Genomic DNA, 15,546 nt, shown 5'->3' with positions numbered 1-15,546 from the left:
CCTTTCTGTCTCCCTGAAAGCAGGACATAAATCTTTTCTGTGAAAGGAGCATCCCCTGAATCTAGAGGCAGGACACCCTTATCCCCAAAGATGGGGAATTGGGGGCCGAGAAACACAAACAAACCTCATTCTTTAACTGGCACCCCAAACCTAAGCTTCTTTGTCCTGTCGAGTCCTCACAAATTTATTGTTTGTCTAAAAAGTATAAAAGTTTCCTGCTTTGGCCACTTCTTAGGTCCCATTTCTACAGGGCCTCCGTGCACATGAATTAGAATTAGTTTCTTTTTCTCCTGTTAATCTGTCTTGTGCCAACTGTACTATCAGTCCAGCCACAAGAACCCAAGAGGGGTTGAGGGGAAGTTTCCCCCTCCCCAAGAGCACAGATAGGATCATAGCTCCTGCTATGACACTCACCAACCAAAAAAGTGGTTCTCAGACTGTGTCCAAAGGAAACCAAGAGGCCTCAGATCTGTGAGAGCTACACAAGGACCTGATTATCTTTTTTTACCCTTCACCTGCAACCCATTCCCAAATGTGTTCTATACCAAATTTTAACACACTAGAGACGGCCAAAATATCAAACATTTCTGCCAGGATAACTCACTTTTGTGTAGGCCTCCCCCCAGGATAAAACTTTGTTGCATTCTGTTTAGCTATGAACACCCGAGACTGCAGAGCTTGGTTGGCAAACACACCAGGTGTGCATTTGCCCCAAATACAAAAAGATGCCCGCAGGAGGCCACTTGATGCAGGACTGCTAGTGGAGACGAGGCTGGATCAACCCACGGGCCCATCAACAGGGGACGGGTTGACCACACAGTGGAGCTCTGCGCAGCTACAAAAGCAGTCAGGACCTTGACCACGGATCCCTATGCAGCCTCCTCAAGGATGGACGGTTACATGAAAAAAGGCAAGGAGGAGGAAACAGTGGGTAGAAAGGAGGGTCCTCCAAAAAACGGAATAAACTAAGAAAACCGGAGGTCGGTAGCTCTGGGGGAAGGACCTGGCGTCCCCGTAGGTCTGTAACCTCTGCTCGGCTCCCGACCGGCCCCCTTCCCGCAGCGGCCCCCCGCGCTCCAGCTTTTCCGCGGTCTTTAGGGTTTACGCGCTGGGCGCTGCGGGCCAGTCAGCCCGGCCCGAAGACGTGCGGTCGGCCTTCTGGGCGTCGGAGGCTCTCCGAACCCGCCGGGCTTTCCCGGGACCGGGCCCAGGCGGCGCAACTCCCGGACCGGGGGCGGCTGGGCGCCCCGATTTTGCTCCCCGCCTACGAGGGTACTGGAGGAGGGATCTTCCCGGAGGAAGAGTTCGAAAGACGGTGGGGGTGCCACATGGAAAGTGCGGGGAGAGGGCACCTGTCCCGCTGAGAGGACAGGCGCGCCCCGGGCCCAGCCCCAGTGACAGGGTGGAGAAGTTCCTCGTCCGCCGCCTCCTCCTCCTTGACCGCCGTTTGCGCGCTCGGCTTCTCTGGGCACCAGGGGACGCCGGCGGGGGTCGCGAGGCCTCGGCCGTGGCGCGAGGAGCACGGGAGCGAGGCCGGAGAGCGCCGGGAGGGGGCGCCGGGAGGGGGCGCAGGCGGGCGGCGCGCAGGCTCCTGGGCCGCGAGGGTGGTGCCTCCCGCGCGCGCCAAGCCCCGCCCACGCGCAGGCAGCGTCTCTTCCGATTGGGCAGCGCCGCCAGGCCGTCGGCGTGGGGCGAGAGTCGTCGCGTCCGGGTGACGTCTCCCGCAGGCGTCGGGAGGGGTCGTCGGCGTCCGCAGCAGTGTCGGCGGCCGCGGCGGCGGGTGGGAAATGGCGGAGTATTTGGCCTCCATCTTCGGCACCGAGAAAGACAAGTGAGTGAGAGCCGGCCGCCGGGGTCCCGGGTCAGGGGGGCGGGAGGCGTGCGGCGGGGCTCGGCGGCGGGGCCCGGGAGGCGGCGGGAGGCCCGGCGGGCCGGCGGGGGGAGGGGCGGGCGGCTCTTCCGGCCTCGGGAGTCGCGCGCCGCCGCCTCGTGCGCCCGGGCGGGCGGGCGGCGGGCTTCCGCTTGGGCGGCGTGGCCTCTCCCTCCGGGGGCTGCTCGGCGGCCCACCTACAGGCGACCCTGGCCCCCGCGCCCCTGGCACTCGGAAGCCGCCTCGAGTTGTGCTGAAGTTGTCAACATTAACGATTCCCCCAACTTTCATCTTTTAATGTCGAGTCGGGCAAGCGGTAGTACAGGCTTCGCCCGCGTTAAATCGTTAGATAACTTAGAGTCCTAACTGTTAGGGTTTTATCCGCTTCACGAGCTTCTTGTGTGAGTTAAGCGGTGATCGGGCTGATCATAAGGACATTTGATGTGAAAAAGTATTTTGGAGATTACGGGTTTAACCAACCATAAAAGACATAATCTGATTTTAAAATACTTTAAGATGCAATTCCAATATAAGAGTAAGATGGGTGTTTTTTCTTTTTTTAGGTTGTATATCTTTCGTAATCAATTGTTAGATTAAAAGTAAAACATATAATTTTGACTTTGCCACGTATTAATTTCCAGTTTATTCACTGAAGTTCAGACTAAAGGGAATGTTTCCAGACATTTTGGAGGATAATTCTTACTTTGAAAACCCAAAGATTAAGCTTAATCTATTTGAATAAATGGTTAACATCTTGGGATTCTTTAGGGCTGTACAGGGCTTACGTGAAAATGTTTTTAATGATAAACTCCTAAGTTTGCTATAGATAATGTTTTAATACCACTTGATCAAACACTTTTTAAATTGTTTCTGTTTTCCAGGATGCAGTTTATCTTGTAAAATGTCTTCTTTTACACATTCTAGAATCTCCTGTGTTGTTTGGAAGAGGGGGTTATATTTTTTCCTAGCAAAACTCACAAGACAAAAGCATCAGTCATACTCACTCCAGAAACATTAATTGAGTGTCAACTCAAGGCCAATCTCTGGGGACTCAAAGATGGGTAAAATTTGGATCTTGTTCTCAAGGAACTCAAGGAGTGAGAGGGTACTTATCTTGTAAAGGATAACTAAAGTAAAACGCATTAAAATGTATTAAGTGCTATGGAGGAGGTGTGAGCCCCGAAGGCTGTAGCTCCAGAGGCGGCAGCTTGGGGAACATGGTCTTGAATGGATCGGCCAGCCCTGCTGGAAAAAGAGGCTTCTCGGAGTTTGCTGAAGAGCATGCAGTGTTAATTTCACCCTTGAGCTTATGTTAGTGTGGGCCATGACTTATGTCCCATGCAGTTTTTTCCCGTTCTGGTAAAAAGCTGCATGAGGTGGTGTCTTCGCTGTTGCTCTATGAAACTCTTACTTCAGAGGTTCATTTCATATATTCATTCTATAAATAACCACCTTTCAATCTGTTGGTGCTGTATTGTAAAAATCATGGCTATAATTCAGGAAACTTGATTATTTCATCTAGGTTTCTCATTTCAGGGAGACGTGGGGTTTTAGTTTCCAGGAAACATCTCGACTCGTAAAAAATGAAGATGATGATTCCCGCTTACCTTTTTCTTTTCTTTTCTTTTCTTTTCTTTTTTTTTTTCAATTTAAGCTGGAAGTAAAATGTAGGTCTATACCAATTAAAAATATTTAGCTAATTACACATGTGAGGTTATGGACATTTTCTAAATCTAAGCATAGATTAGCCTTTCTAATATCTTCTCTGTGATAGTAAATCACGTCTTTTCTTTTACATCTATTCATTTTATTTCAGTAGTTTAATGAGCACACTAGAAAAGTTTTGACTGATAGACTAAATTCAGTAATTAACTGGGCATAATGAAAAGAGAGTCATCTCTGGAAGTACAGGACCAAGGATTGTTTTAATTATATGGAATAGTTGGGTATTAATTGTGGAGATGGGTTTTGTCTATTCTGGGATATTCTTAAAATAGGCTTTATTTTCGAGTGACTTCCTGAAGATGTAATGTTATATACTCAAGTGAAATAATCTGAAGCAAGAGCTATAAGTTTGAAAAAACATGTAGTAATCATTTTCCTCTCCTGATAAATTCAGACTTTTCCACTTTTATTGCTATCTAATAGTAAATCAATGGCTAGTTGATCTTCATGGTTCATCAAATTTCACTGAGGCCCTTTGACCTTAACTCTGGATGGCCCTTGCTAAAAACTTGAATCTACGGGTAACTTTCCCACCTCTGCAAGTCTAAATTTCAATGGGGCCCACTAGTAAGAGTTCATAATTCATCATAGATGGATTATGCTAAGCCACCTTGCATTGCTGTCACGCTGGCTGGAGTGCTAGTTTTGATTTTATCTGGATGGCCCAAGTATTGGAGCATTTTAAGGGAGGGCTTTGCGATATGGGGACAGAAGGTGGCCTTGTGTACTTCCTGCAGACGGGGGCGGGGGGGGGGAGTTCCCCAATAGCTTGTTTTCAGTGTATTGAAACCAGGGGGAATGGTTTACTTAGACCTCTTTTTGGAAATTTCCTATTGGTCTGGTGTCTTGGGTGAGGGAACCTGGACTTCGTGATTACTTAGATAATAATGACTACGTGTAATGAGCACACAGATGGTACTTCTGATTCTGGTTCTCGGGACAGTGCCATGTTGGCATTTTCCTCAGTTTACAGATGGCTCCTGAGACCCGGACAGGGACGGGCTACTGGCCCAAGTCCAGGCAGCTAGTAGCAGACTCAGGATCTTGACCCCTCGCTACACTGTGTTGATGTCCTCAAGAGAAAATTTCATCGTGGAAGACTAGAGAACAGATAGGTTTTAAGTTAAATACAGTTTTAGATTAACTTAACATACAGTTTAAGAGGGAACGATAGAGAAGTACAGTTGACCTTTGAACCACGTGGAGGTTGGGGTGCTGACCCTCTGCACAGTCAATAATCCAGTCTGAGTTTAACTTCTAGTCAGCCCATGTCTGCTGTTCCGAATCCTACGATTCATCCAACCATGGGTCGTGTAGTACTGTAGGATTTAATGACTAAAAAACCTGAATGTAAGTGGACCTGCATAGTTGAAGCTCGTGTTGTTCAAGTGTCAACTGTAGTTGAAAGTGGAGGGGATTCCAGTGCGGAGGAACCAGGTTAGAATTAGAGTGTTCTTCGTTGAAAGAGTACCATGTTTTTAGAGGGGCAAATTGAAGCTGAGTAGCTCTAAAATATGGGAAGGTACCTATTACCAGTAAAAACAATGTGCCTATGTTTTTGTGAAGTAAAAGAAACGTAGTTTGACAGCATTTATCTTGTTGATGACATATTTCCATCTGTTTGTTATCTTCCCAGCAAAATAATCAGCTCTTATTTTCCCTTACAGAGTCAACTGTTCATTTTATTTCAAAATTGGAGCATGTCGTCATGGAGACAGATGCTCTCGGTTGCACAATAAACCGACCTTTAGCCAGGTTTGTTTGTTTTTCCTTTTTTTTTTCCGTTTTCATGTAAATGATCAAAACTTCATGTACTTTACAGAGGCAGTTAATTTCCATGTGTTAATAAGCGGGGGTTTTTTTCTATAGTTTTATTTTCCATCTGTGTTCATAAATGTGTTTATTTAAATGAGAATGAGGCAGGTGAACCACCCCTAGCGAAGGTCTGAGAGCACCATTCCCTGTTTTTGTCATTGGAAAAACTTGTTGGCTGTGACTGGTTTTCACTGCCTTACCACCCTCCCTGCCTCTAACTGGCGTGGGCTGGGAGGGGCGGCAGGGCCTGCGCTGCCTTCGCCTCTGCTCCGGGCACTGGTAGATGCAGAGCTGGCTTTCTGCTCGTTGCTCTCCAGGCAGTAGAGGAGACGCTGGCGCGATTGTCAGCAGAACCGTCACACCGTGCATGCAGGGGCTCTCCAGTACTCCCGGGTGTGTCCCCTCTGAGACCCCGGCCAAGGACACAGCAAGTCGTATCATGTCATTAGAAACATGAACAATGAAAGTTAACGTTAGAGACAGGCATTTACCTTCAGTTATTCATGGCCAGTGTGTTCAGTTAATTGAGAGATGCCTGTTGCCTTGGGCTTGGCTATGTTGTGAGTTCAGATCAGTCAGAAATGGTGATTTTTGATAGTTTATTTTTGGCTAATTGAAGAAAAGGCAAGGGTTTACACCCTGCAACAGATCCAGTGAATTAAAGGGAGAAAGCACCTCTGGGAGGAACAGAAAACTCCTGTCCGTGTTTACCTGAATGTTTGGATTTGAAAAGAATCTGTACTTCAGTCTTTCCAGACTGAGGGCCCTTGAGCTCCTTCAAGCCACCCGTGAAGTCTGAATGTGCAGCCTCAGAACCACTGAGTATAAGTATTTAGGAAAGTCAGTCAGTTGTAAGAAAGAGACGGTATTTTCTAACTTAATAGCTTTGAACATGTCTCTTTCGAAATTCAGAATATTGGAGAATTCACTTTACATTTTCTGTTTGTTGTATTTTTTTTTTAAAGTGCTTCCATTTATGAACTAAATCTTCCCCACTAGGCCAATGGCCATGATTCCGTTAAAGTTTGGTGGGGTCAGGTGTATGTGTTAACTTGAACATCTTGTTTTGATTCATTTGGTTGGATTTAGGTAATCCTGACCACCTGTGATTTTAATGGAACTGAATTACTCCCTTTAAGTGAAGTTTCTTTTATTATTAAACAGCCACTGCCAGATGACCTGAGTGAGAGCTAAAGTGAATTTCCTGTTGGATCACGGGGCTCAGTATAGCTTTCCATCAGAGCTGTCACACACTGGTGATTCCAGTTAAAAACCAAGTGCGGTTGGCTTTGGGAACATCGGAGTCCTGAAGTGGTTGACTCGGGGCAGTGTCAGTGGCTTGCAGAGAGGCCAGGCCCTGGGGGTGGGTCTGTGTGGTGGCAGCGGTGCTGCGTGACTGGCGGGCATCCTCCCAGCTTGGTTTCCCAGAGCAGACCTGCGGCTGGGGGACCCGCACGACCACTCCCCTTGACCCCGCAGCTAGAAGCGGAGCTGGCCGGTTCTGTGAAACCACTTACAAAACTGCTTTGGATACACGTTGAGACTGAATGTTTATTTTCTTAAATCATGCGGTTTATTGGCTCAGCTTGTAAATCTCTAGTGTAATTGAGTGTGGGCTTCTTTCTAAGCTTTTACAGTGATGTGGACGTTAAGATTCATGTGATGCTAGCCTACTAACTTAAACATGGTTTGTTTTTTCAGACAACTTGAGTTTGAGAAGAACGGTACAATGTAAGGTTTCAAGTCTGCCTGATCCAGTTTAAAGCACAAGGGCTAAAAGGATTTTTTTCCCTTAAAAGAAGGATTGGAAAAGAGCAAATGTTTTAAGCTATTGTATTATGTAAACAGAGATCCCACCAAGAAAATGTAAATATGATAGGTGTCCACGAGAGTTAGGAAACCCATTCGGTGTGCCTGTTTCCTACGAGATCAAGAGAGCTTGATGGACTACATATACTTGGGTTATGCATTTGGTTTTAAAATTTTTTTTCATATGGGGAATATGATTATAATGTGAATTTTTTGACATCATAGTGTCTGCTAGCTTGAAGTATGAGGAAATGTTAGTGCTCTATTATTTGCCTTGTCTTAAAACACTTCAGTGGCGTGGGACTACTCAAAATAACAATTACAGTTTCTTCTTGGTTGCTGGCTGACTTGACCTAAGTCACTTGACCTAAGTCACCGCTCAAACTCTGTTTTCATAATATGATGGTTTGGGTGTACTCTTCAGAAGACAAGTGTCTGACTTGCAGGAAACAAACAGCAGGCGTTGAGCCATTTGCAAACAAGTTGTCTCTTTGCAATTGTCTAATATATGCACAGCAGCCAGTAGAATTCCCCTTTTTATTTTTTTTTCCCCGCAGACCATCTTGATTCAAAACATCTATCGTAATCCCCAAAACAGTGCACAGACGGCTGACGGCTCACACTGTAAGTCCCACAGTTGGAGAAATTTTTTTAAAACAATGGTGTTAAAGAGCCCACTCTTAATTGAGACAAATAATGTTGGCTTCTGAGCTGCTGACATAGAGCTGTTGCAAACAGGACACGGTGCCGGAGGTCCTTGGCGCACACAGCAAGAACTTGATACTTGGCCCCGTTCAGCAGGCTGGCCAGGAGGTCACTGGCCGGACCTCTTCCCACCGTGGACGTTTGTTAACGAGAGGGGTCCGGCCCTGTGACACCCAAACGTCACCAGCCAGTCATTGGTCTTCACAGTGACTGAACCCCTGGCAATTATTAAGTTCTTTCTGTGAAATCAAAAACCTTAGGAATATTTAGGATTTAATAAGGTAAGTGGCCCAATAAGTGTGGGTTTTATTTCACCATTATAATTTTTCCTCTAGGAAGTAGAGATTTCATGATACGTAATTATTGTATTTCTCTAATCAGTTGATACAGGCACTCTTTCTCATTTGTTCATTAAAAGTTTCCTATAACAGGAATATTTTGGTAGTAGCCTGCCGAGTTGTTTGCATTCTTAACTGGACTGGAACTTTGAAATGGAGAATTTTTACAGTCTGTGACAGAAATACAATATGAGCATGTCATGGGATCTCTGTTGCATTGCAGTGTCAGGGTGCTCCAAGACAGCCATCGACTAAGAGAAAACATCTCTGCTTCGAAAGAAAATAACTTGATCTTTTTTCAGCACTGAGTCTTGACTGAAGTGATCGCCACAGGAAACCGGTTAAGTGTTTACATTTAATTTTCCATGATATAAAGTTGTTGCGTTTTGTATTTCAGACCATTGCCCTCTTGAACATTTACCGTAACCCTCAAAACTCTTCCCAGTCTGCTGACGGTTTGCGCTGTAAGTTCATACAAGTTCCTTCCCTGGTTCCCTGGGCTTGCGTGTCAGAGCTCAGCGTCAACTCCATCTGGTCTGCCGCTGTAGTGTCAAGGACCACCTTTCACTAGAGGTGTCGAGAGCTTATGTCCCACTGACCCCATGGAAACCTCTGTTTGAGATTGGGACTCGTGCCCACTTATTTAGGAAGGAAAAAGGGACTGGAGAGGGTGCCCTTTACAGAGCGTGGAGCTGCTGCTCTTCCTTCCGGTCCCTTGGCCGTCATCCGGGGGGAATGTGTGTCAGCTTAAATGTGGACTCACGTTCTTCCCGCTTAACAGGGAAAGTTTCTCTGACTTAAAAAAAATTGTTCTGAAATTGTTTTTCAGATTTTTTTTCTTATTAGACTTTTCCCCCCTTAAACTCCGCTTTGGAGATGATGCTTTTAACTGCGAGGGCCCTGTTGTGAGAACGCTTCCCACGTGGGGCCCTCCATGCGGCACTGGCCCCGAGTGCAGCACAGTCCTGGTGGGCTCCTGTCTTCCTCAGATGCTTTATGTAGGTGTTTCCAACTTCAGGAGCTAGCTTATTACATTTGGGAAGTAAAGGATACTTGGTAGGGAATAGCTCTAGACCGGGCATTCAGTAGACATTACTGGTTTCTTCAGGTAATGGGAAGTGATAAATTTAAGTTATGGATGTGGTATTTACTGAGGGGTATCTTTTAGGGAACAGGAGAAATATTACTATCTCTGGAAAGTTAAACTACAGTTTAAGTTTTACAGCTGTTGAACCGTAGAGTGGATTTAGTCATCTGAGGATAAACTGAAACGAACATCCTGGACTCGTGTTAAAATCAAGGGGTCCAGACCAAAGGGTAGATGCTTCTCATGCACCAATTTGTTTTGAAGCTGTAAAAAATAGATCACAGAATAATACCACGAGGTACCTTTGGATAGCCACAAACCTGGATCAAATACACCCTTGGCCCGGAGCCCCTCAGTTTATAGGGTGACCTACAGTGGGTGAAATGGTCCCAGCAGCCACCACCTCCTCAAGCTGGCCCCAGACTGGGAGGCCTCCCAGTTCCGTGTGTGTGCGTGCACGGTGCTTGTGTCTGCAGGGGAGGGACTGGTACATTTTTCCTGCCGAGACACTAAATGTTTTTCGATGCTAATGCTGACCTGATAGAGAATTAATTTCTTTGCCTGAATCTGATGGTAGCAGGATTTACTTGGTAGCCCTTGATTTAAAATACCTGGTTTTCTGTTTTTTAAAGAAATAAGTCAATGGGTGGAAGAAACTGTTTCTCTATGGACTGATTAAATAATTTTTGTAACGGCCCTACCCTGGGGTAGAAATGAATGAGAAGTAGATGACTGAGTTATGACAGTTAATCACTCTTTGCCCTGCTTGTTTTTTCGGGGATGCGTATGCTTTATTGACAGAAGAATGTTGCATTAGTTCTCTGTGTCTATATTTGTGATTCACAGGACTCTTGTTTTGCATATGCTACAAAAATAAAAGTTTAGCTGTACTAAAGACTGCAATTCTGGGGTCCAGATTGTACAAATTAAACACAATTTGGATTCTACAATTTAGCTAGGTTCATCAGTTTCCTAAAATTACTGGCTCTTTTTAACGTACCCTTTTATCTGTAGAAAAATAAGCTATCTTTGCTCGGATTAAACTTAAATATGAACCCCAGTTGAAGAGCGTTTCTGTAAGAAAACTGGGTTCTTATTTAAAATTTATTGAGTCGGGTAAATACTCTTTTAGTTGAACAGTTTTTTAATCACTCATCTCTGCCTTTTAGGTCATTTTGATTGACTCAAAAATTTTAACCAGAGTATAGGAGATAAGATATGCCCACTATCAAGCATTTTAAAATATGAACTTGACATAAATTTTTAAAATACGATATTCTGTTACATAGTAACAGAATAGAAATTCTAAGAATGTAGCCAGTATTTTAACAGCCACCAAAATTTGATTCTCAATATTGCTAAAATTTTTTGAGTGTGTAAATATTTTCTGTCTTCTCATTTTTTCTAATGTGGAGAAGGAAATTTTAAACATTAAAATCTGCCCTTGGAATGGGCTTCACTTGACTAGCTTTTCTGTTGTTCAGAACTTGATTTCTGGTCAGGGAAGAAGGTACGTTCACAATAGCTTTTAAATCGACACGAGCTGTCGAGTAGCCATTGTTGCCTAATGCATTCAGTAAGTTCTGTGTTCTAATGCAAGCTGGATTCCTAGAAATTCAAAAATAACTAAAATGCAGGGACACCCCCCTGCCCAGCTCCAGTGGCAAGAAAGTGAACTTAAATCATTGTCAGAATCAAAAACTGAAGTTAGTTCTTATCCTTGAGGTAAAAAGTTTTCCAGAGAGCTCGGGAACTGCTTGCAGGCAACGCAGTGTGGATAGAGCCCATGGCCACAGCCCAGCGCCCTTGGCGGGTGCCCAGACGGGACCGCCAGTCCAGGAGGCGGCCTGTGGAAGGTGACAATTAAAGACAGGCTGTCCCAGCCTCGAAGCCACTCCCTGGTCTGTCTGTTTGGAACGTCAGTTTACTGACACACCAGCTTTGTGCTTTCTCAGATTTAGGTTCAGAGAACGTTAGAGTTTGATGGTAAGATTTGGTAGGAGGATGACGAGGATAGAATGTAAATTTGCAAAATCTATCCACACACCTGACTTGATTTCACTTAGTGCATGTGGATTACGAAGAATAAACTTGATGAAAATAGTTTGAAATATAAAATAATGCTTTCTTCAACGAAGCATTGTAACTTTCCCTTTATGCGAAAGAGGGCGTTCAAAATACTGTAATTGAACTTGGTAATTATCCTACTGAGTCTTTATTTTCGGTCATTTGGGTTTTAATCGCATCAGAAAGAATTTTAATAACATTCTGTGTGGCTGCTAATTGGTAAAAGAAACCAGTCAGGAACATAAGCTTTTAATCATTTACCCTGATTTCAGCTTTCATTTTAACCTAATAAAGGAAAGGAAAAAAATCAGTGTGATTACTTGGCCTGTATCTTAAATCTAAAAAGGAAGAAAATTTTCATTTAAAAATTTCTTAATTTGAGAGTCAACCTTTTCCTCACACTTTCTGAAAATGTTGGCCCTTTGATGCTGATTAAAACTTGTTGTGATTTTAACATTTTAACAGCCAGAATTGAGATTGTCGTAAGGGGCATTTAAAAATCTCACCACACTTTAAAATTCCAACAAGTGGCTGTGTAATGCAGAGTCTTCAGTCTCCAGTAGGACGCAGCTCTCCTTTTCTCTCTAGATAATCTGATGTGTGTTGTGTAGCAGTTTGAGTTTAAGCGCAGAGCTGTCTGAGTCACGGCTCCCTGCTCTAACCAGCAAGATTTCTGTTGTTCACAGGTGCTGTGAGCGATGTCGAGATGCAGGAACACTATGATGAGTTTTTTGAGGTGAGCTGTTGACTGAAACCCCCTGACCTGTCGTTCACCCTCTGTATCTAGAACTAGGACTTTTCTCCATTAATAAAAATGCCTAGACGTGAGTTATGTTTGGTTACTCTTTTATCTCTGTTGTGACCCTCAAACCACTGTCCTCCCTTCAGGAGGTTTTCACAGAAATGGAGGAGAAGTACGGGGAGGTGGAGGAGATGAACGTCTGCGACAACCTCGGAGATCACCTCGTTGGGAACGTGTATGTCAAGGTAGGAGTGAGACGGCAAGTAGGACTGAGGAAGGGTTAGTGCCCTGAGCCGCTAACCTCGAAGTTCCACGTGCTCGGACCTGCCCATGAATTCGATGCGCTGACCGGCCCTCGTTGGCTCTGGCTTGGGTCCGGTGGCCAGCCTGCGGGTGCCGGGAAGACGCAGGGAGGGCCCCGGTCGGCGGGTGTCTTCGGCTGTTGGTTAGCGGCTGTTGCACTGGGGAGAAGAAGCTGGTTTATATGTTTGGTTTCTTTTCCCCCCACCCCTTTTTTTTAATAAAACTTTCATCGCCTGCATAAATCATGACGTGTTCTTTTAACCAGTTGAATTTGAAAACCATGGCAATATACATGGCATGAGCTTGGACCGTAGAAAAATTAACTCATTGTAAATAAAGGGTGGGCTGGCTCTTAAATTGCTCTCCGACGTTATCCCACCTGAATTACTTTACCTGTGAACATGTGACGTATAGTTGAGTCAGTAGTTGAAGACAGTTGTCATTGAAGTGTGGGCGGCAGCGTTTTTGCCTTGTCTTTTCAGTTCCGCCGTGAAGAAGATGCAGAAAAGGCCGTGATTGACCTGAACAACCGCTGGTTTAATGGCCAGCCGATCCACGCTGAGCTCTCCCCTGTGACTGACTTCAGAGAAGCCTGCTGCCGCCAGTACGAGATGGGGTAGGTGTGGGCAGGCCCCAGGGGCACCCTGGGCGGGTGGAGGGCATGCCCCGCATGACCCCGTCTATTCTCCCACAGGGAGTGCACGCGGGGAGGCTTCTGCAACTTCATGCACCTGAAGCCCATCTCTCGGGAGCTACGGCGGGAGTTGTACGGGCGCCGCCGTAAGAAGTGAGTACTCGAGTGAACCGTGACCGTTTCTTAACCAAAATACTGTTTTCAAGTAAAGCTTGGCTTTCATGTCATTTCTCTTTAAAAGGCACTGCTTAGAACGTAGTGCATATTTTAAAATATAACATGTACTCTTTGAAGGACATTTTCCACGCACGCACGGCTTCCTCCTTGTCAGGTCGAGATCAGACCTTAGTAACTGAGGGAACCGTTAAGCTGGTGACCACTAAAATTAGGTTTGTTTACACGGTGTTTATTCTCAGATATCTGGACTTGCTTTACATGCTGCCTGTTTCCATTGGGGTTCCTTGGTTTTTATTGATTTGGGCAGGTTTCTTTGGCTGGGGGTGGGGGCACCGCCCTGTGGACCACCGACAGTTGGGCACCGTTACGTGTCTGGTCCTGTTGCTTAAGTGCAGGGGGTCGTGTCACCAAGCAGAGAAAAGGCCAAGGTGTCAGCGTAACGAGTGACTTCTACTCAGACTGAGTTCTGGCCCCAGAGGGCTTCTCGTCCCTCTCCTGTCAAACAAATATTTGGAGATGCAGACCTTATTGGTGATTGTTTCATTGTCAACAAAAAGAAGCATAGGAGAAAAAGAACCCTGGCCTCCCCTCGCCCACAGTGGGCCCGACGGACCCCGTCGCTGAGCTGCGTACATGTCGGGGTGGCGGCTTGGCCGGGCGGGACCTGAAACGGGGGTCAGATGTGGGGCGAGGGGTGTGTACGTCCCGTTCGCTCTGGATTAGGGTTTCCCGTGGCCGTTTGAGTTGGCGCCACAGGAGGGTACGATAGAGAAGATGTCACAGCTCTTCGGTCTTCAGGTGCCCCTTTTTACCCCTGACACTTTAACACCTGAGATGAGGGCACGTCGTACAGCTCCAGCTTGTGGCTTAATTGGCAGCGTTTTTCTCCTTTGTTGGCCTCGTCGGCGCAGTGAGCTGCAGTGTTCAGACGTGTCAGTCCCCGTCCTGTGTGTTGCGTGCTGCGGTGTGGGTGCCATGGTGTCCTTTCCTGTCCTTGGTTGCAGGCATAGATCGCGGTCCCGCTCTCGGGAGCGTCGCTCTCGGTCTAGAGACCGTGGCCGCGGCGGCGGCGGCGGTGGCGGCGGGGGACGGGAGCGCGACAGGAGGCGGTCGAGAGACCGAGAGAGATCTGGGCGGTTCTGAGCCGTGCTGTTCTTGCCGCGTGGCTGCTGGGAAGTGTCGTCCGTCGTTGGTTGACCGAGCCAGTTCATAATGGGAGTTTTTTTTAAAAAAAACAACAAAAAAAACAAAGATGGGTTTCTGAATAAAATTTGTAGTGATACAGAATTCCTGTGTGACTGATTTCTTGTGCCAAGTCTTTGTTTCCAGTCTCTTCCTTTACAGACCTGCACATACATCATCAGCCCTTGAGGTGAAGGTATTACATCAGTCACTTCGTGTATAAATGACACACCTACCAGTTAAGGGAAAATTCATATGCGAAAAAGTCCTGTTTCTTTTGATCTGCATGTTAACAGGTAATCCAGTGTTTCTCTTCTGAAGCTGTTAGCCGACTGGAGTGGCGCCTGCAGTGTTGGGTTCTTATCCGTGAGCTTCTGGTTTTGCTCCAGGGGCCGCCTTGTGTCCTGAGACACGGGTGGCACATAACACGGGGATGTGCTCAGGCCCTCGCGTTTCTGTTTCACCTACTGGTGGCTGCGTCGTAAACCACTAAGGGACAGGAGCACAAGCCCTGTGATCACGTCTGCCTCGGCAGAACCTTCCTGTCTGGTGTGTCACCTTCCCAAACCATCTTCGTCATGGCAACGCAGGGCAGTGTGACTCGGGGCAGCCGTGGAGTTGTGTCCCGGTTCCTGCCGTGGCCGCGCCTTGGCTGGGAGCACAGGGATTCTCTTAAGAGAAAGTCTTACCCAAAGGCAAACCGAAACACGGTTCCAGGTGACCAGCACGCGGCACTGCACGGCATCCCCGTGTTTCCTCACGACAGCCCCAAGCACAGTCTCCCGCAGGCGTCCGACCCTCTTACCCGTTCCTGGGAGGTGTGCCTGCCAAGTGGGGGGAGACACACTACTTCCCTGACCAGTTTGTTTCATGGAAGTCAACTTTTATCTGATAAATTATAAAAAGTGATTTAGTGATTACGTTAGTTTTGTTCAGGTTTGCTGGCTTGAAATTTTGGGGTTTTTTTGCTTTTTTGCAGTAGTAGGCAGATGATTTTGGATAAAGTGGCACTTTGAGTTGGTGGTCTAGGAAGTTATCTTTAAATCATTTTTCATACTCCCAAAAAAGTCAGTACCAGTACTTCAGATTTTC

At 46.3% G+C, this 15,546-nt stretch overlaps 1 protein-coding gene across 4 annotated transcripts; it reads left to right on the top strand.

The window, feature by feature from the left end:
• Positions 1-1,690: 1,690 nt before the first annotated feature.
• On the top strand, positions 1,691-14,559 carry U2AF1 (U2 small nuclear RNA auxiliary factor 1). Of its 4 annotated transcripts, none has more exons than XM_057545479.1 (8): positions 1,691-1,831; positions 5,263-5,350; positions 8,660-8,726; positions 12,103-12,152; positions 12,305-12,403; positions 12,944-13,065; positions 13,156-13,248; positions 14,277-14,559. In XM_057545479.1, the coding sequence occupies exons 1-8, from the start codon at positions 1,788-1,790 to the stop codon at positions 14,413-14,415; spliced, it is 702 nt and encodes a 233-aa protein (XP_057401462.1). In that variant the 5' UTR covers positions 1,691-1,787; the 3' UTR covers positions 14,416-14,559. The 4 variants fall into 4 exon arrangements, with proteins under 4 accessions (XP_057401462.1, XP_057401459.1, XP_057401461.1 ...); XM_057545476.1 differs by having other exon boundaries at positions 12,944-13,077; XM_057545478.1 differs by lacking the exon at positions 8,660-8,726 and adding an exon at positions 7,777-7,843 and having other exon boundaries at positions 12,944-13,077.
• Positions 14,560-15,546: the final 987 nt, after the last annotated feature.

The sequence above is a fragment of the Balaenoptera acutorostrata genome, chromosome 4 (assembly GCF_949987535.1).
Source record: "Balaenoptera acutorostrata chromosome 4, mBalAcu1.1, whole genome shotgun sequence".
NCBI classification, from domain to species: domain Eukaryota; kingdom Metazoa; phylum Chordata; class Mammalia; order Artiodactyla; family Balaenopteridae; genus Balaenoptera; species Balaenoptera acutorostrata.
Note: the sequence above shows the minus strand (reverse complement) of the source record. Positions and strands in the feature narration are given on the sequence as shown.